The following is a 21647-nucleotide window of genomic DNA, read 5'->3' on the forward strand; positions in this document are numbered from 1 at the left end:
TAGGTACACGTGTAGCTTATAATGTGTCCTTTCCAGAGAACTAATATTGCTTACGATCCACTAAATCTAGTTCAGGTGAGGCAATAGCCTTTCCAGAAGAAAGAAGATGAAAGGAGGTGGTAAAAACAGGCACTGTTGTTTGTCGATGTGCCTTGTCTATAGTCGTGTCCAATTTCAGTCAATATCAAGCATTAAGCTACCGGGCTCTCACTTCAAGATCATCAAAACATTGGGGTCCCTCTCGCAACTGGTCTCCATCAACAAACAAAACTTTATCTCCCATTACTCCCCAGGGAAACCTTTTGTGCCAGACAGGAACATTAGAAATCTGACAATTGCCCATTTTAATAATTTGACTTTAGCTCATTAAGAAAATGTTATGTTATAGCTTTGTGGATTTTTTTAAATTCACTAACAATTTTAAATCTTCTTTTGCATAGCAAAAGAAGTTATATGGTCCAAATAGAACACTTTCCTAAAAGGGCCTGTGATAATCTCAAGGCAAAGCATTAACAAATTCTAATTTGTGCACTGAACAATACCACCCGAATCTTTGTAAAAAGCCATCCAAGTGCTTCTGCAGTAAAAGCAAACACTCTGGAGTGGGTCTGTAGCGCAGCGGGTTAAGCACACGTGGCGCAAAGCACAAGGACAGGCATAAGGATCCCCACCTGCAGGGGAGTCATTTCACAGGTGGTAAAGCAGGTCTGCAGGTGTCTTTCTCTCCCACTCTGTCTTCCCCTCCTCTCTCCATTTCTCTCTGTCCTATCCAATAACAACGACATCAATAACAACAACAATAATAACGACAACAACAATAAAAAGACAACAAGGGTAACAAAAGGGAAAATAAATTAAAAAATTAAAAATAAAGGCAAAGAAAAGTAAACACTCTCACTGCTCAAGCTAGCCTTGGCCTACTTCCTGTATCCCTCTACAATTTAATAATTTTAATTATAAATAGTGGTAATCCATTTAAGTGATAGTTTCACAGCCGTATTGGAGGACAACTTCCTAGACAATAAGGATTGTTCTTATTTGTTTATACTTAGATCAAAGTAGTAATTGAATTGTACCCATTACATGGCAACCTTGGTGTTAAGTATTCAACAATTCCTTCAGTGACCAAATAGCAAATCAGAAAACCATCTCTGTGGCCCTTCCTATAAACCAAGTTCAAATAGGAACAACGAGACAGCTCAGAAGGTCCTTTCTGTGCATTTGTCATGTGCAAGGCCCAGGTTTGAGCCCTGCCTGGTACCACATGGTGGTGCAGCAGCACTGAGGGAGATGCCCCAGCACCATTATTATCTCAGTTTCTTTGGGGTGTGTGTCTAACAAAATTACAAAACAAATTGGAAGCAGAGAAATTGCACATAGGAGAGGTTATAAATTAAAAAAAAAAAAAAGAAACAAGAAAAGAAAACAAGAAAAGAAGTTCAAATACTAAATATAAATTTCAATTTATATGACTACATATAATCTTTACAATAGTCAACATCTCATTTCCTTGGTAGAAAATAATCCCTAGAGAATGTTGTTAAAAAGGCAATCTTGAGGTTTCATTACTTGATAAAAAAAAAAAAAAAAACCTTAAATTGAACCAATTAACTGAGCAGGGAAGACAAAGAAGAAAAGAAAGATTGCTTGCTGATTTTGGCTATCGGTAAGCAAGACTGAAGCTTCAGCTACAAAGTCAAGTTTGAAAAAAGAAACAATTTTGTTCTTTCCTCACAAATATAACTGATGATCCAGGTGGGAACCACACGGGGAGCAATTTTTCTAACCATCCCAGGAATCTTTTCCCAATATACATCATGAATAGCAATAAACATTGCTATCTCTTTTTTTTCTGCGTGAATTCACTTGTATAGCTGAAAATCTAATGTAAAGTGTTTTCAAAAATACATTTTTATTATTACACTTTAGCTTAGGGAACAAGCATTCAAAGTAGGAAAAAGTGGTTCTGCTTATAACTCACACTGCCCCCCCAGTCTGAAGAAGTGCTTCTGTATTTGCTATCAATCTCCTTGCCTTATATTCACTCGTATTGCAGAATTTGGAATGCCAGCTTTAAAGGGACCATTTAACAGGAAATTTACAGCACTGTTTAAACACAATTATAATTCCAGACTAACAAACACTACTTGAGTATAAAAACATAAAAAAATAAATAAACATAAAAAAACTGACAGTGAGAACTCCAACTTTACAAGTCAACATTACAAACTTCCTCTGAGAGGGAAATACAGTTCATTTTCCCCCTTCTGAACATAATCAAAAATTTCCATAAAGAAGTAAGGTAAATCGTCCTAATATCATGTGATCGGAAAAGAATAAAGTTATACTAACCAGGCATAAATCTCTTGAGGCTAACCAAATAAAACAAGTAGGACCACTGGAAAGCCAATCATAAATTTGAAAGGAAAAACACGGAGAGAGAGGCAAACTTTAAATCCATTCATCTATCAGTGACCATATTCCAGGAAGTCAAAAGCAAACAAATCCAAAATGCATTTAATAAAACAAGAGACACTATCCAAAGCAACAATAACTATTTCTGTCTACTTACAGCCGGTATAGCTTTGAAGTCCCAAGAAACAGCAACTCAGGAAACAGCTGAAGGTGATTTCTGTTTAAACGCCTTTGGAGAAAAAACAAAAACAAAGCATGTGTTATCTAGAAAATACCCAACAATAAGACTGTGGTTTCATAGTGTCATGCCTCATCCTCCATTTCAAGAAAGAATGAAATGACAGTCAAGAGAATTCAAGCATTGCAAATCAGAAGTTGGTTACACCTTTCGTTACATTGATCTTTAGAGCAATTTACCATTATGCTTCCTCAGATGATGATTACTGGAACTGTAAGTCTAAGCTCAAAAACCTGCACATCAGTCCATCAGAATATACACAACGAAAATAAAAATCCTAAGGTCTGCATTAGAATGAGCTCAATACATGAGCGAAATTCTGCAGTAAATCATGCCCTAAAAGAAGCTAAACACTGTCCCAAATGATCTAAATGTTCAGTGGATGCTTTCTGGGGAAATGGAAACGTTAATTTTGTTAGCCATTCACTTAGGTGCAGGAAAAGAAATGACAAGAAATGTCAGAGTCCTTTGATTCTATAGGCAAAGTCTGAAGGAAAACAGCAAAATTCAAATCGCATCCCACAGTTCTCAGCCCTTAACTGGATTTAAGGCTGAGTTTTAGTAGTGATGGGGGGAATATTATATAATGATCTTTTTTTTTTTTGCCTCCAGGGTTATTGCCGGGGCTCAGTGCCTGCACCACAAATCCTCTGCTCCTGGAGGTCATTTTTTTTCCTTTTGTTACCCTGGTTGTTTTATCATTGTTGTGGTTATTTTTATTGTTGTTATTGATGTCACTGTTGTTGGATAGTACAGAGAGAAATGGAGACAAGAGGGGAAGACAGAGAGGGGGAGAGAAAGATAGACACCTGCAGACCTGCTTCAACGCCCATGAAGCGACTCCTGGGCAGGTGGGGAGCCGGGGGCTTGAACCGGGATCCTTACACAGGTCCTTGCGCAATCCGTCACATGTGCTTAACCCACTGTGCTATCGCCAGACCCCCAATGATCTTTTTTTTAATCTACCTTACAATAGTTAAAATTCTTCAGAAAATAGCTTGATTGCAACTCTCACCCATTTAAATCCTGAACTAGTTCATTTGTGCTATGCCTTGAGTAAACACTGGCCTTGGTGAGCTTATATCTCAGTCCCATTTACTTTAAGTGTACAGTTTACCCCTTCAGTAAAAAATAAATGACTTATCTCTGCCTTTTTCTGAAATTTAAAAAAAAAAGATGACAAGCTGGTGCCAACTGCACACTTAAAGGATTCATAAGCCACTACAGCTCTAGAGGACAGTAAGGAAACCCAGAAACTAATGTCACTGGGGGAAAGAAAGGGAAAAAAAAACCTCGAGTACTTCTAAAAAGTTTTTTTAAGCTCTGGCTTATGGGGGTGCCAGGGACTGAACCTGAGACTTTGGAGTCTCAGGCATGAGAGTCACTTTGCATAACCATTATTCTATCTAACCGTAGCCCTACTTCTGAACTCTTAAAGGGAACTGTTAAAGAGAAAAGAAAAGCCAGCATTCATTCTTGACATATGTAAGTGCTATCAGGTGGAAGCAGAACCCACACATTTAGTCTGACAGGGCCAAAATGGCACTAGGGGCTGTATCTCCTAGGAAAGGACAGCTTATTATGCAAGAAGTTTCTAAGAAGTAGAGATACTGAGATGAGAACTTTTCTTCCTTGAGAAGCTTTCAATTCATTATTCCATGTATTTAAGGAAAAGCTGGGGTGGTTTTTTTTTCCTTTTCCTGAAAAGGACATAATACAAATAAATCCTGTGTTGGTTGAAAAGTCGGACCAAGCAAATTTGAGAACCTCTTCCAACTCTATATTGCCACAGGGCACAAACGGTAACCATAAATTCTGTCACATCAACTCCTATTATTAAGATGCTGGTCATGTAGAGAAACATTCTCAGCACCTCATAAAATATACGCTCATAAAAATGTACCCTGAAATAATTAGAGGGAAATTGTAAAATTAGTGGTGAAAGGGTGGACTTGCTTCCCACTTACACATTTTTTTATGAATAAGGCACATAAAAAGGTGCAATTTAAAATAACACCAAAAACTTTTATTAATTTGGGATTAGGGTGTGGCAGGTTTCTGAGGAGGGGATAATTCCAGAGTCTACTATTAAATGATGTCAATGAAGTTTAATTTGATCATGACTTTGTTATGTTTGTCTCTCAAAGAATACAGAGAGAGAGAGAAATGGCAAATATTCACAACAGTGATAAACAAGAGTTCTTGCAGGGAAGCATTCTCTCTTGAAAAGACCCTCAACTGTCCAGTGAGACAGCTTTGATTGCCAAAATGGCAGAGACAGACTGTTATAACTGGATTCAGCCCACTGGACTAACAAAAAATAGCTGTGATTCTCTAGTTAAAATAAGCATGTTGCTTCAAGTCCTAATCCAGCCCAAAGTCACATTAGGTAGGGAATGTTTCTCTTTTCTTCAGATAGATCTTACACCTCTGTGAAACTTCCCTGATTCTTCTACACAACAGTTACTCCCTTGTCTCTGGGCTCATATCCCCAAGGCGTCTGATAAATCCCAATTTCTCATCTTGCATGATACTTATTCATGCATTGGTATGTTTCCCAGTAGACTGCTAGCCCAAGGATAGATAGATAGATAGGGATATATCCAGGAGCCTAGGTGCCTAGGAAATGGCTTGATGGTAGAGCACATGCCTTGCATACTTGAGGTCCCAGGTTTGATTCTCAGCAGTACACAGGAATAAGATGGAGTATATAATCCAAGTAGGAAAGAGCTTGGTTTCCTCCCTCCACTCCTACCATTCCCTTGGTCTCAATCTCTCACATAAAATAAGAGAATACAATAAAACACACAGAGAGAATATAGACAGAGATACAGATAGATAGATAGGTAGATAGATAGATAGATAGAGAGGATATATATATATATATATATATATATATATATATATATATATATATATATATGCGCCTCCATTCTTTCCAGGTATTTAGCAGGTAAGTTCCTGGGAAAAGAAGAAGGACAAGTTTCTGTTTTTGTATTTTGATATAATTAGGCAAAACAATAGTGTCGGGTTTACAATTGATGTTAACTTAAGCAGCCTGGCATTTTCTATTTTGACTAACTTTCCTCTAGTATGGTTCCTGAAGTAACTGGCAATAGTTTAGGACATTCATCAGCTAATCAAAGTGCCTTCACAAAATTTGCTTTCCTGTGTGCTCGATTCACTCTTTTCCTCTCCATCAATCACCTCTCCCATCACCGCCGCCCTCAATATCTAGAAGTTGGAAAGAATTCAGTATGTGTGAATAAGTTCAGATGAATAACCGACTGACTGTCTTCTGTTACTAGATTTCTAGTTAGTGTGGCTACATCAACACAATTCCAGGTCTTGTGAGAAAACAAATCTTTCAGGTTGGGAGCAACCTGTGTCTTTTTCTAAGTTACTAGGTTTTATATTCCCTGTGGTTTTTAATTTACTTCAAAGGTAATAGCTATCATCTCTTAGGTCTACTACGTTATGGTTCTATTCTGCGAGTTTTGTATGGATTATCTCATTCTTTCTTCACCACCATCCAATGAGTCAGTACCACCACTGGGGCTGCTATTTTGGAGAGAGGTGCACCGTTCATAAAAGGAAGAGCCAGAACTTGACTTCAGTATAGAGGACGGCAGAGTCGTTTCCCTGTATCATCCTCAAAAATCATAGCCTAACTTCCCCTAAGCAATAATTCAAAGTAACATAATGCTAACAATTAACACTCTTACCTATTTTCCTTTGAGGAAAAAAAATCATTTTATTCAACTCACTTGTTAAATATCTATGACTGAGTCAACTGAAGATAAAACACCAGACTTTATTGTCGAAAAATTAGTTCTGTGGTCAAGTCACTGTTTTGAAAGGTCTACTTAAAAAGTACCTAAGATCTAAAGAAACAAAACTATGTGTGAAGTATTTTCTCTGAATTCAAATAGTTTGTCATTATCCATAAAAGTTATTGTGCGTGCTCTTAATGTCTAAACCATACATATAAGATGCTCTTAATGTCTAAACCATGCATAGTGTCAAACCACAAATAAGTGAAAATGGTAACCTGTAAGAAAATAACACAACCAGTTTTTTTTTCTTTTAAAGAACATCAATTTGCTTTTGGTACAGATAAAACAGTAAGTCTAATCTTTCTCCCACCAGAACTTCGAATAAATGAAAATACTAGCACTGGATAAAATGTACAACTCTCCCAAAATATTAAGGAAAGAAAAATTTTAAAGCAGAGTTTCTTACACTACGATAAGAAATTAGACCCCTGAAGTAAAGAAAAAACAATGACCCCAAATTACTTGAAAATTATTAAGGTATATAACAACTTACTTTATTATACTTTATTTTGCCACCAGCAAAATATCACTGGGGCTTGATGAGTGCAGGAAGAATCCACCGTTCCTGGTGGCCATTATTTTTCTTTCTTTATTTGATAAAACAGAGAGAAATTAAAGGGGGGGAATGGAGACAGAGGAGAGAGACCTGCAGGGTTGGAAAGCAAGGTTCAAACCCAGGTCCTTATGCATGGTGACATACACATGTAACCAGGTGTACCACCGCCCAGCCCCCAAGAATCTATTTGCCTGTTTATTGTTTGTTTGTTGGATAGAGAAAGAGAGAAATCTAGAGGGAAGATAGAGAGGGGAGAGAGAAAAAGATCTTGTAAGTACTGCTTCACAGCTAGTGAAGCTTTCACCCTGCAGGTGAAAACCAGAGGCTAGAATGAGGGGCCCTGTGCGTGGTGATGGGCACACAGCCAGGTACCCCGCTGCCCAGCATCCTGCATAATAACTTCTAAATATAACTGGAGGAGCCAGGTGGTAGCTCACCTGGTTGAGTGCACACTTTACAATGCGCAAGCACCTGGGTTTAAGCCTCTCATCTCTACCTGCAAGGGACAAGCTTCCCAAGTGGTGAAGCAAAGCTGCAGGTGTCTCTCTGTCTCTCTCCCTTGCTATCTCCACTTCCCTCTCAATTTCTGGCTACCTCTACCTAATATACAAATAAAGGTAATAATAAATATGACTGGAAGGAAAAAAATAACATGACTTTTTCAAATGCTACAGAATACTAGTTTTAAGATGACACTGTCCCAATAATAACTCCAATGTAAATGAGTTTAGTTAAAATCAGATGGTTCCCCAAACAGAAAGACAGCATTTAGTAAATTAAGAATATCGAGGGAGTCGGGAAGTAGCGCAGCGGGTTAAGCGCAGGTGGCGCAAAGTGCAGGGACTGGCGTAAGGGGAGTTGCTTCACAAGCGGTGAGGGAGGTCTGCAGGTGTCTATCTTTCTCTCCTCCTCTCTGTCTTCCCCTCTTCTCTCTATTACTCTCTGTCCTACCTATCCAACAATGATGACATCAATAACTACAAAAAAAAAAAAAAAAGAATATCGAAGAGGAAAATTTAGAAGCACCAATATAAATTAGTTCCACTAAGTAGACCAGGTGAGTCAATTACCTATTGTTCAGAGTAAGGATGCTCAGTTGTGTCCAAGAAGAAAGAGCAAAGATTAAGTGACAGCCAGCTCCTGAGTCATCACCAGCTAGATTCTGCACACAAGATCTGAGAACTGACAGAGAATTCTCTGGATGGTAATTCATGGTCTTGGGAATGTATGTCTCTGAGATATTTTGTCTATGGACAAAGATGAGAGAGATCCCAATAACTGTGTTTTTTTTTTTTCTTTCCTACTTCTATGCTGCCGGCTATTTTTGAACTTGACCTTGTGGGGTCAATGATCTTTCTGTATCACACAGAACACCACTGGCTCTGAAACGCTCATTCTTAACCATCTCAATTTGAAGAGCAGACTGAGCATTACAGACAAGTACTGCTTCAAATCATTATCTGTCAGCTGCTCTGTGAATTGCCCATCCACAGAGGTACCATCTTAGCTTTTCAACTTTCACCTCAATTCAATTAATATTTTTAACCTTCAACCCATCCCAAATGTAAGATGAAAACAATTTACCAGAGCCAGTGAGCAGTCTATGCTCCATATCCACCTGGAGTTGTAAATATTTTTCAGTGCAGCTAGCTTGTAACAAGCACTAGCTGAATGCTGCCTTAAACCGGCATTTATAATAACCTATTTCTCACATGGAACTGCCTTCCACTCAGGATAATTTCTCCTTGTCTCTTTAAACAATTTGTATATAATATCAATTTTTTTTCTTATTGCCCACAGAGTTATTGCTGGGGCTCAGTGCCTACATGACGAATCTACTACTGGTGGCCATTCTTCCTTTTGTTTTATTTGCAAGGACAGAGAGAAATTGAGAAGTGAGGAAGAGATATAGAGGAAGAGAGAAAGACAGACACTTGCAGACCTGCCTCACTGACCGCAGAGCTTCCCCCCTGGCAAGAGGGGGCCAAGGACTTGAAGCGGGGCTCCTTGCACTGATAATATGTGCACTCACTAGGGTACACCACTGCCAGGCCCCCTTATCCTAATATCTTAAATCATTAGGTGAATAAAATAAAATAAAATGGTTATTTTCTACAGTGATGTCAATGATAGTGCTATCCTTTGCATTAAATTTAGCAAAAAAGGAAAGATGCTGCTTCTAAGACAGAGATAGCTCACTGGGTAGGGTGCACACCTTGTCCTGTGTGAGGATTGGTTCTTGGGAAAAAAAAGGAAAAATAAACAACAAAAAATTTCTCTAGGTGCCATGCAGTGGTGGCACACTCCGTAATCATTACTTTGCACAAGAGGTGGGCCCAAGGCCCCATGGGGGGTGGGGACCATCAGGGCAGTTGTGCAGATGTCTGTCCATCTCTTGCTCCTCTCTATTTCACTCACTCTCTCTCTTCTGAAATTTCCTCCGTGGAATTCTCTATCTCATGTGAAACACATTTAAAGAAAAAAATCTTTAAAGATAGATGAAAAATACATGTTGTTTGATAAAAAAAAAATAGACCATGTAATTTCTAAACTTAGCTTTTGCGAAATAGGGGAAATGTCCATTTCAGTGCTTACTATTTGACAAACATTTTGTGAAACTATGCACATTGTCTTAAATCCTCAACAGCGATTCTGAGATACAGGAACTGTCTCTGTTGTAAGGAAGATGAAACTGAAACTTTGACAGATGAGCAACTTGATCAAGACCTCACAGACAGATGCTACAAAAAGGACAACCACCTAGCTGATTATCCATGTTACCTGAAAACAATAGTTCAACTGAATTAATACCAACTTAATCCTACAGTACCAAATTTCATTCTGAAAGTGTCCCTACCAATATTTCTTCAAGCCCAGCAGATATAAATCACTTAAAATACACACACACACACACACACACACACACACACACACACACACACACACACACACACACTGTGAGCACCAATACATGTAAAGACCGTTCAGAAGAGCCCCTCACTCTGTGGGGCAAGTTGTGAGATTCATTCTAAAAGGCATAATTCAAGCAGAAAGGTATCCAACCAGAATGAAAGGCAGAATTCAATGTAAAATATTTGCCATTCGCTGCTTCTACAACTACATTGTAGCAGTGTAAACTAAGCCACTCATTTCAGGAGTAGTATAAAGGACACAGCATCCAGCAAACACTGTCACAAAGGATGAGTCCCAAAACAGATGTGGGAAAAATAAACAGCCATGCTGCTTCAGAATTTATAAAACAGTCCACAAAGAGCAAACAAGCCTTCTCATCACTGCTCAAGACTCATAAAAAGAGTTGCATTAGAAACCTTGCGAGATGGATTCAGTGTCCTGCTAACCCTCTAACAGCACATATGTGTTACAATGCTAGCTGATATAAATGTCACTGAAAATGGGTCAATAAAGCTTCTAAACAGGTAAGAATAACTGACAGTCTGTGGCCAGCACCTTCTGAGATACACTTAACCAGTAAAAGCTTTTTTTTTTTTTTAAATTTTCATGCAGTGTACATTCCCAGCCTCTGTTACTAAAGTTTGAACTACTGTAAGAGCCTTTCCCAATGAAATACCTACATGATCTTAAACTTGGCAATGAAGATGGACTCACATTCTTTTCCAAGAAGATTAGTATTGTTAGTTCCTCCTGACTTTATGCAAAGGAATGTGTTCTGTGTTGATTATAAACTTGGAGGATTAGTCAGAAGAGGGACTTGGTACATTCATGACGAGTAGGGTATAAAGTGATGCTTTACTTCAGACCTGTTCCACAGCATACTCTCTCCCTGAGCTCACATGGAGCGACCGACAACCAATCTCACAGAGTGCCAGTTTCTCAGCTTCAACCTGGCTGTCACATGATCACAAATAGTGATGCATTCTGGGAAAAGCAATGCAGCACACAGCACCCCACCTGAAATCAATGTGTCTTTAGATATTCTCTCAGGAGAGTGCAGTGTTTCATCACATTTAAACTATATACTAATGAATATTCAAAATTAAGTGAGTGTTTTCTTCATAGTGACTTGGTGGAAACTTTAAAGTAGTTGTAATTGAATAGGTTTACTTTGTGCGATTCCTTATGTGGCTCCTATACAATAATCTTTTCAAGAATGATTTTTTTTCAAGTAAAAATAAATATGAAATGACAACCCTAGTAGCAAATATGTCATTTCAAATCCAGATACTAATACCTGAAATCCAAAGTTACTAATACTTGGAGAATTTAGAGCAATGTTTGTCCGATAAGAACAGATCCGCATAATACTGGTAGAAAAAGAAGCCCTTACTTCTATCACTTTTGTAATTTCTTTCATTTTATTTAAAGAGTTAACTTATTAGTGAGGTAAGTAGGAGAAAAAAAAAAAAGAGAGAGAAACAGACATCACTCTGGTACATGAGCTGCCAAGGATCCAACTCTTGGACCTCATGCTTGAGGGTCCAACACTTTATCCACTGCACCACCTCCCAAACCATGCAGTTTCTTTAATTTAGGGGTAGTAGTTTGGATCACCTTAAAAGGCATAAAAAAAAGTAAGGACTGCAGCTTATATTTCTATAAGCAGTAAGTGAATCACAAAATTTATACAAAAATGCCATATTTTTTAACCTAGAATATAATACATTATCCTAGAAATATCTTTAAATAATAATTTTGAGTGGAGACTTCAATGCAAGCATCATTTGTAAAGTGTAGAAAAGAAGCATTTCTCATACATTTTCCAACATTTACTGTAGCTTATGTTTAACATGATTTCCAGCAGTCACATGCACTGAATCAACTAACCACTTAACACCAGTGCATTTCTTCTGAACACTTTGATTAAACAATGATACCAACTAATAAAATCCATCCATACATGATGCCAGTTCTCAAGGCTTGATTTCCAGCCCACATCAGCAACCCAGAGCACCATGGAAATCTGTCACTACACATGGTAGGTTTAGAAGCATAGCAGGGAATTGTCAAAACAGCCTGTAACGTGTATTCCTAGTCTACAGGTGTGATTAAAACTTACTCCTTTTAAAGTGACTCATAACCACTTTCTGATGATTATAATATTGTCTGATATTGTCTTCTACATCATAGAGAGTAGGGAGTGAGGAAGGAGCAGAGAGATATGGCATGGGGAAAAAGTAGAAGAGAAAGAAGGAGAGAGAGGTATAGAAAGAAGAGTTTTAATATCCATCTTCTTGGCATTTTGATGGATAACAGTAGATGTCCTCAGCTCTTTGAAATGGAAAAATATCCTTCTTTAGTGGATATTATGCTTTGATTTACAAATAATGAATTCTTCCTTTGGATGCTAAAATTAAATTCAATATAACCCTGTTTCTTACAGAGTAAAATTTGAATTACTAAAAAGGTTTAGGTGGGGAAGATAGTATAATGGCTATGTAAATGGTTTTCATGACTAAGGCATCAGAGGTCCCAAGTTCAATCCCCTGTACTAACACAAGCCAGAGCTGAGCAGTGTTCTAGGAAAGAAAAGTAATAATACTAATAACGTAGAGATCTTGTTCTCTGTTTTCAGATTCATCTTGTTTCCTTTAGGTCAAGTTAAAACACTATCACATAAGGTAAAAAGGAAAAACTTATGATTTTGAAAAATTCACAGACTCTCATTGGGAACTGTTCTAATTATTAAAATAAAAAAAATTAAAAAGTATATTACATACAAATAAAGTTAATGCTTTATTTTGCTTTGTAATTCACACAAAGAACAAAAAATTAAGTTGGTAGGAATACTGCATAATAGCACTTGCAATATGAACATGCATTTATACATCTTCTTATAATCCAGAGTTTGGATTTAAAAATTCCTATCTACATTGCTAAAAGCCACATAAGCTGGCACAACAACTTAGTTAACAGTTAGTTCAGTGATCACATCTTGTCTTTTACATTTCTTTGAAAAGTAAAGAACACTTCTGCGATGCTAATGATACCACTTACAAAAATAAGAATATATACCACAGAGTACTGCAGTTCAATTTTTGTAGAACTTTTTAGAGTAAGTTTTTTTTTTCTCATTTAGAAACAAAAAATTAAAATAGTTTGCTTCAAACTGACTTGAATGCATCCTGTAGTAAAACTGTCTTGGCTATTTAAAATATCATAAGAAAAAAATAAATCAATAAATATTTGAAAAGTGTATCCACAATGTTCCTAAGAATCAGTTTTGAATTCCAGCGTCCCAGTCCCAAGGAGATGAATTGGCTGTCAGATAACAATGTGCTTCCATTAGATGGACTTGGCAGTTGTAAACAAAAGGAATTTTCTCAGCTTTTCCTCACAAATATGAAATATTTGCTCTCAGCCAACAGCTGGGCTGATTTAAAGAAGTCCTGCATATATATTAGTTTTCATTCAAAACTACAAATCCCCCTCCCACTCTGAAACATCTGACTGCATCTAGTAGAATAGAAAAATTGTTCTGAGATGAAGTGACATTCCCAGGGGAAGTAAAAGTAAGGGAAAAAAAATATATATATATATATAGGACCTACCTACAACTTTAACCAAATTTCAAGTAATAAGGCATTTGGTTCATAATTGTTAAGAAAAGCTTATTCAAGATGTATGTTCAAATGAGACTGAAAAATAACAAGTTTCATTTTATTCTAGTGTTTCTAAAATACCAAAAACTTTAACATAACCAGTTTATAAGCTAGAGACTGCATAAAGAGTCAGTATGATTTCTTCAATACTTTTGAAGCTTTGGATCAAAATGAATGCTTATATTCACTGACCAAAAGTTACTCATTTAAACATTGTCACTCAAATGGTATCTCTAAACTATTCATCTTAAGATTTAAATGATATTAATGGTTTACTGGGTTGCATTGGATCGACCTTCTCATGGTGCATCCCGTGAGTACCCATTCATTGGGGAAACTGAGGATCCTTCCTAGCCGACTGAATCCACATGGATCCCAGTCACTTTCAAAGCCAGCAACAAGCAGCTCCTGACAGCTTTCAACCTGAAGCTGTTGACTGGCTACTGAAGAAGGGCAAACGCTAGAAGAAGAAGAATGGTTTACTACAAATGAATGAATTAAATGACACTAGGAATTAACTATTCACAAAGTTATGAGCAATCAAAGAGTAATAAACATGTTAAGTACTTGATATGGGAAATAATTTAAGAAATTAATGAATTTTGTTACGAACCTGGCCAAATGTCGGCTTGTTTTTATTCCCCCTAACAAGTAGCACAAAGTAGTAATTTTTTTTAAATTGATTTTGAATTCCACAATTACATTTTGCTCTAGATTACACCATTCGTTATGGGTAAGTTTATAGTGAAATAAAGTAGATATCACTATGTTTATTTTTACTTAAGATGATTAAAAAATCCAAACTACAAGTTGATTAATATCTTAGTTTAGAAGTCACTTTTCTTCTATAGACAATCTTTCAAAATTAACTTTTGTCCCCATGGGTGCAATGAATATAAATATTTCTCTGGCTAAAATGAAATGTATATTCCATTATTTTAAATATATATTCTTGAATATTTACCTTAAGTAACCCTTAAAATAGATGGGGAACCTTGTTATAATATTTTTTACTACTTTTACTAGAGCTGTTACTTATCTTTAAAATGCAAACTTACTAAACTTCAATTATCAAGATATAGGAGAAACCCGGAATTCAGACTTCAAAATACAATGTCTGAAATTTATTCCAATTATTTCAGAGATGTTGCCTTTTGTAGGCAATTGTGAATATAGAGAGTAATGGCCCTTAAGTAATATATTCATCTACAAGATTTTGTGTCTGAAAAAAAAAAAAACTATGTTAATGGCCAAAGTCTGCAATTCACCTTTTCAGGGGAAAAATCAACCATACTCTGATTAAATAACCATACTCTGATAACATAATTCTTGCTTCCATTTATATTAAACTTTAAATTATTTAATAGTAGAAATATTTAAAAAGTCACTATACAGTAACAAAATAAAATTATGAATAGCAGTGAGGCAATATTCACCTGGAGTTTTAAATATGAGAAAATAACTATCACAAAGAATTTGAAATTGTTCTTCAAATGTCACTACTGATACACTGTGCCATAGCATGGGAGTTAAAATGACCATTATAGAACTTCCCCATAATGCACCAGAAATGAAAAATAAAAGTAGTCACCTTCCTTTTACATTAGCATATTTAAGCAATAAGAGAAACTTAAATTTCTAAGTACCAAAATAATGGTTATCCAAGAATAAATATCTCAGGAAAGTTTGTCATAATTTTTAAAATTTTCATTATGAGTACTATTGAAACATAAAAATATATCATTCCTAATGTGAATTAGCCTGAAAACAACTTATTTATCTCTTACATTCTATTCAATTTAAAAGGAAACCTTAAAGTTTTCGATACAACTTTTGAAAACTTGATATTGAAGACATGACCCTTGAAATACAAGTTTTTTTTTAAAAAAATGCAGTTATGTCATCACTAAGTTTGGAATTAAAAATACTTACAGTCTCTCCAGTTCTTTAAGGTCCTGGAATGCTCCCCTTTCAATGGTGCTAATCTTATTCTCCATAAGCTGACTGAAATAAGAAGAATACCAGGAGTTGTAATGTTATTACTCAAAATCTGATAAGTTTCTATTTAGCAACTGAAAAGATGTAAACTCCTTTCATTTATAAAGTTATACATTGCTCTGGTTTCAGGTTCAATATCAAATACATAGTACCACTGATAAATCGGAGACAAGTCAAAAATAGTGCCCACAAAACAAAGCTTTCTTAAAAACTGCTCATAGTTTCTCACAAGTTGTCCTACTTAAAACTCTGAACGACATATACTACAGTACATGCTGGAGACCACCAACAGCTTGATGACTTTTTTTTTCTCAGTTGTTTACTGACTTTAAACCAAATTCTTAAATGAAAGTCAATATATTGTAAATCATCACAAACATCAATTCACGTATAGCTTCATGAGAAACTGGAGGAGTTTATCATGGGAAAATGCGTCTTTTAAATATGTCTCCTGAAAGCATAATGGTCAAAGTTATATACTCATCGTGATATATAATAGACAGGGGGGAGGGTGTGTGTGTGTGTGTGTGTGTGTGTGTGTGTGTGTGTGTGTGTGTGTGTGTTACATTCCATTGACTCTCAAATTACTGCTTACTCACCACTAATTTAACCCACCAATTTAGGAATAATATTGCAACAGTCTTGAAAAACTACAAAGATATAAAAATACAAGAAGTAGTTCAAAGACTGTGATTATATTTTATAGAAAAGTAATGTCTACCAAAAGCTGCAAGAAATGAATTCCCTGATATCAATGGCAGAAATGAATCTAATCATTGTTTTCTAGAAAAGTTAGAACATTTTTTTATCCTTGCAATAATAAAAGTGCAGACTCACTTAAAGTTTTCCTTGTGAATCTCAAATTCTAAACGTGTATCAAATGCCTCCATTACTTATTCATATTGTAAAAGCAATTATTCTATAATTTTACATACACAATGCACTAAGGGTTTGATATAGTAAACATTTGAGGTCATTTTTATAATATTGATTCTGTGGCACGCATCCAACCATAAAATAAAAGCCTACATTTCATTACAACGAATAATATAACGATAACAAACAAAAGAAACCAAGACCTTTAAAAGTTTTTCATTTCTGTCATTGGGATGGTTTTAAAACCTGAGACCAATAATGATTCAAAAATATGCACCTTTAAAAGCAAAAGGCATTTCTTTAAAACACAAGAGTGTACTTACAGAACTCTGAGGTGTCTGAGGCCAGCAAAATCTGTTTTGGTAATTCTTGTGATGTTATTTCCATTCAAATCTCTTAAGAGAAAAAAGAAAGAAAGTCCTATTTGATTTCAGCCAAAACCTAGCTAAACAAAGAAAGCTCTAAACTAAGTAGAAACTTTGAGATTAAGCATCAGTTCCCATGACAAAAGTCATTTACACAGCAAAAAACAGAGGTAAGTAACTTTTTAAATAAAAAAAGTTTCAATGATCCTAACTCAGCATACAGAGTTCATGCTCAATGACACATGACAGAAAAAATGACGTGAATATGCTTATCAGGAAAAAAATTCTCTTTTTGTATATATGGGAATGTTTTCAATTTTTGTTTTTATAAGGATGTGGACATTAATTTCACAGGTATTCAACTAGTTTACTATTACTACATATCCCCAACAGTTCCCTTTTGGAAAATAAAGTAACAATATTCTAATATTTTTCATGAAGAATTTCTAAAATTCAGAAACCTATCCCTGTCACCCTGGCAAAACTTCCTAAGGTAAAGGAAATGCCATCAAAAGGACTGCACTTCAAAGACCTGCGTTTGTAGGCATCTATGTTCCAACAATCCCATGTTTGTATGAAAACTAAACCCTTCATTTGCAGCTCTGAGCACCCCGCTGTGACTGTAAAAATGAAAACTAGGAGCGGAGGCAGTCATAGAAATAGTCATCAGGCCCTGACATTTCTGTTCAGATTTCAGCACCAAGTTTCTTTCAAGAGTCACAATCCCCTTTTCTGGCATCTTAGGTCAAGATCTAAACTTGCCCTGGTTCCAATCATTTCAAATAAAACCAGGCTTCACTGCGGTTTCAACAGTCTCCTCCCAGAAAGTGAAGTTTCTCCTTTACCTATGAAATCGACGTGTTCGTGTGTTTATTTTCTCAATGAGAGAAATGTCTAAACCACCACGGAGGGAACAATTTCCTGAAAGCTCAATTTGGATCTCTTACAGGGGATTCATGTTTTTGTTTTTGTTTTTTCTTCCCAAGAACCTGAGAGCAGATTGCTATATATATATAATTTTTTTAATCGAGTGCTTTATGGTTTTTGTTGAGTAACACATGTCAGTGCTTAAACTTTAAACTGTTTCAGAGGACCTTCCAAAAAAAAAAAGAAATCGGATTCTATATTGCTTCTCTCTCTCCCTAACCCACACTGCAAAAGAGAACCACCAAGTTGTCCTTGCAATGGTCTTGACTAGAACCACCCCCCCTCACTCCCCCAACAAATGAACGGGGGCGGCATTACATTTGACCTGACAAATTAAATAACCCCCCTCCTACCACCCTACCCCACCCAGCAACTTCCCCGAAGCTGGGGAGGATCTCAAGAAAAGGGAAGGGGAGTAGGGTTGAGCAGCTAGGGTGGGGAGTGCTAATCCTTTGCAATGGTTTTAGAAAGGGCTCTACTCTGGCCTTTAAGTCAAACTAGTTCAAAAGCAGGAGGTACTGTGGGCGGACAGGTGAAGACTGGGTTAGAGCGGATTGTCTCGGTGATCCGCAGACTTTCACTTTGGGGGAAGGGGGGGGTGAGTCCAGGTGCCGTGGCTGGCCCCCGCGGCCCTCGCCCTGAGCCAAGGCCAGGGGGCGAGCGCACCTGGGACGCTTCGAGCCGAGACCTCCGAGCGCACAAAGGGAATGGCCTCCCCGCTCCACTTCCCCGAACTCGGGGAGAGCCCCACGAGGAGCTGGGGGCCAGGCGGGAGGGCGTTCCGCCGGCTCTGCGATTACTTCTTCATCAGACTATGAGGGAGGCGGGGACGTCTGCGGTCAGCCAAGCGCAGAGAAGGGGGAGGCAGCCACGTGAGCGAGTGAGCGAGGAAACTGCCAGAAGGAGGACCGGGCACCAGGGCGCGGAAGGGGGGTGGGGGGTAGGCAGAGGGGGGCGACGCAGGGCTGCGGGGTCGCCTTGGCCATCGGGCCACACGGGGCTGCAGGCGACTGAGCAGTCACCCCTAACTTCGCCCAGGCTGTGGATGGGACTTGATTGTCCTCCGCAGTCACCCGCTCTGACGGGTCCCTTGGGGACCCTTGGGGACCCGTCACCGCCGCCACCACCTCTAGGGAGAGTTGATGGGGGGCGGAGAAAGAAGAAAGGGGGATGGGTGGCGCGGTCACCCAGAAAGACTTTCCTATCCTGGGACCCCCTTTCCTCTGCGGTCCGTGGGATGTCCCCTCGGGAGTCCCCTTGTCCCCTCTGTGCACCCAAGAAGGCGACACAAAGCCAGAGTGCGGAGCTTTCTCTCATTTGAATCCTCGCCCCCAACCCCAACACCCCGAGGTAGGGTGGAGGGGGTGTCACAGAAGCTGTGACTCAGGCCCAGAAACCGACCCTCGAGTGGTGGCAACCACAAGGTGACTCCCTTAAGTCGGGGCGGGGGGGCCGGCCAAAATTGCGTCTCCCTGACCCCCGGGGACTCACAAGTACTCAGCTCCCCACCTCCCCAACCCCACGGGGCGGCGTGTGGCGGGGCGAAGGCGGGAACCCTCGAAGGGGCCAGGCGCTGGTGGCCAGAAGCCCCCCAACTGTGACCCCCCCCTGCAGTGCCCTCCCCGGGAAGCGCCCTCCCAGAGAGTTCTCTCCCCCCGCCAAAAAAAAAAAAAAAAAAACCAGGACCCTCCCATCTCCAGGCAGGGGAATATCTGACCCTGATGGAGGTGGGGGGGCAGGGGGCAGGGAAGGCCCGCGGGCAGGGCTCCTACTTACAGCCTCTCGGTGTTGCGGGGGATGTTCCTGGGCACACTGCGCAGCGCCAGCCCGTGACAGTCCACAGTGCTGCCCGAACAGGAGCACTGCGCCGGGCACGCCTGCGGCGACACCTCGCTCAGGAGCGCCAGCACCAGCCCCAGCGACAGGGGCAGCGTCTGCCAGCCAGCGCGGCGCATCTTCCCCAGCCGCCCCCTCTCTCGCCGCCGCGGGGGGCTCCTCTCCGGCTCGCTGCGGTCCAGTGCCTGGCACGGGGCTGGCAACCCCAAGTGTCCTGCTGGGAAACGCGCCCCCGGTTGACAGGGACGTGACAGTGATAAGGCGCCTAGCGGCGGGTCGTATTCAGGTGCAAGCCTCCCTCCTCCAGAAGGGCGGGCGCTCCGAGGGCAACTTTAGTTCCTGCCTTTCAGTCGGCCTGGCCAAGGCCCCAAGGAAACCCCGAAAGCTGCGGGGAGCAGATCACGCGCCTTCTGTCTGGCCGAGATCAAGTTGGCGCTAAAGGGTCTGGGACACCCAGTGGCCGCCGAGGTGCAGGGGCTGCTTGCGCCGGGAATGCGGATGCCTCCGGGTCCACGCGCCCCCTTCTGCAAAATCGGGTCCAGTGGCGGGAGGGGGGTTGAGACACGAGGCAGAAGAGAGGGGCTCAGAAGGAACGGTGGCCCCGATCCAAGTGGGCTTCCCCTATGCTAGAAGACGCCGGAGTCCCGCGGGCAGGCAGCGCGGGGCATGGCACGCGGAGGCGCACGGGGCGGGCGCACAGCCTGGGGGGCGCGGGGCGGCGCTGCGGGGCTCCCCACGCGGCTCTCTCACGCGGCCTCCCGCACGGCCTGCAGCGCCGCGGCAGGCGGGACCGCTCTTCGCCGCCGCCTCCCGACAGCCGAGCGCGGTTTGCAAACACTCATGCACCTCGCCGAGGGCTGGCTCCGCAATGCCGCCTCCCGCCCGGCGTCCTTGGCGACGCTCCGCACAGGGGCCTTCCCCGAGGTCACGCTGGAAAGACAAAAGGGCAGCGGGGCCGCCGCGATCCACTAAGCCACGACCCCCCGCGGGGCAGATCCCGGAGGCCAAGCTGAGGAGGAGAGCTCCTTTGCTAGAGGAGTGGGGGTGGGGACGAGCTTTGGAGGGGAGAGGTGGCGGCAGGCTGGAAGGAGTGCAGAGGCCAAGGTGGAGGTGTCCACGTCCCGGGTCCCGCCCGAGTGTCTTGGCGGGGAGCGGGGGGGGGGGGACGGCGAGGTGGCCGCCGGGCTCCGCTGCTCCGAGGCGCCCGGGTGACAGTCCTGCGTGAGAGCGCGTGTCGCCCCTCCGGTCTCCCGGATACGCCGCAGCTCCGCTGCAGACACCTGATGGCAAAGGTGGCACCGAACAGACACCGGCACGGGGCTCCCCGGGCGGACGCAGCCCCGCAACAGCCGCCCACAAGTCGGTCTTCTCTGTCCTCTTCCTCCAAGTGCAGGAACTTTTCCCAGACGCCGGCTCCCGTCCCCCGCGGCCACCGCGGGAGCCCTCCCGCCGACGTCGCGCCGCCGCCCGCCTCTGGGCGCTGCACCTGATCCCCGGGCCGCCGCTCTCCTCCGCGCGGCCCCGGCCCCTCTCCGGGCCGCTCTGCGCGCCGCCGCCTCCTCCGGGGAGAGCGCTGGAGGGGAGGGAAGGCGGCGACAGTGCGCGGGGACTCGGTGGCTCCGCGGGCTCCCAGCAAGTGTCTAAACAATAGGACGGACGCAGGCGCCCCCGGACTCGCGCTGCCGCGGGGAGGTGGGTCGTGGCCGGAGCCGGAGTCGTCGGCTGCGGCCGCCTGGCGCTGAGCGCAGCCCCGCGGAACCCCGGGCCGCGCCTCCGGAGCCTCCAGAGGGCCCCCGGGCGCCCCCCTCTCGCCTCAGCACTCCCGCCGTGCCCGGCAGGCTCGGCAGCTCCCGCCCGCGCCCTGGAGCCACCGCGCTCCCATCACTCGTCGCCAACGCCGCCGCCTTTGGGGATCCACCGTCTGCGGCAGCCACCGCCTCCACCACCTCCACCGCCTCCACCGCCTCCTCCGCCTCCTCCGCCGCCGCTGCCGCCACCAGCCTCCGCCGTCCGCGACTTCCC

General features: G+C 41.6%; 1 protein-coding gene across 1 annotated transcript in view; it reads right to left on the minus strand.

Annotated features, from left to right (window-relative positions):
* The window catches only part of SLIT2 (slit guidance ligand 2), a 349772-nt gene extending 330028 nt beyond the window's left edge, over window positions 1-19744 (minus strand). The window contains exons 1-4 of the mRNA XM_060187732.1: window positions 19566-19744; window positions 16821-16892; window positions 15556-15627; window positions 2573-2644 (exon numbers count right to left, since the gene is read on the minus strand). Coding sequence (XP_060043715.1) covers window positions 2573-2644; window positions 15556-15627; window positions 16821-16892; window positions 19566-19744 — 395 coding nt within the window. The remainder of the gene's footprint in view (window positions 1-2572; window positions 2645-15555; window positions 15628-16820; window positions 16893-19565) is intronic.
* Window positions 19745-21647: the final 1903 nt, after the last annotated feature.

This window comes from Erinaceus europaeus, chromosome 3, assembly GCF_950295315.1.
Source record: "Erinaceus europaeus chromosome 3, mEriEur2.1, whole genome shotgun sequence".
Classification (NCBI taxonomy): Eukaryota; Metazoa; Chordata; class Mammalia; order Eulipotyphla; family Erinaceidae; genus Erinaceus; species Erinaceus europaeus.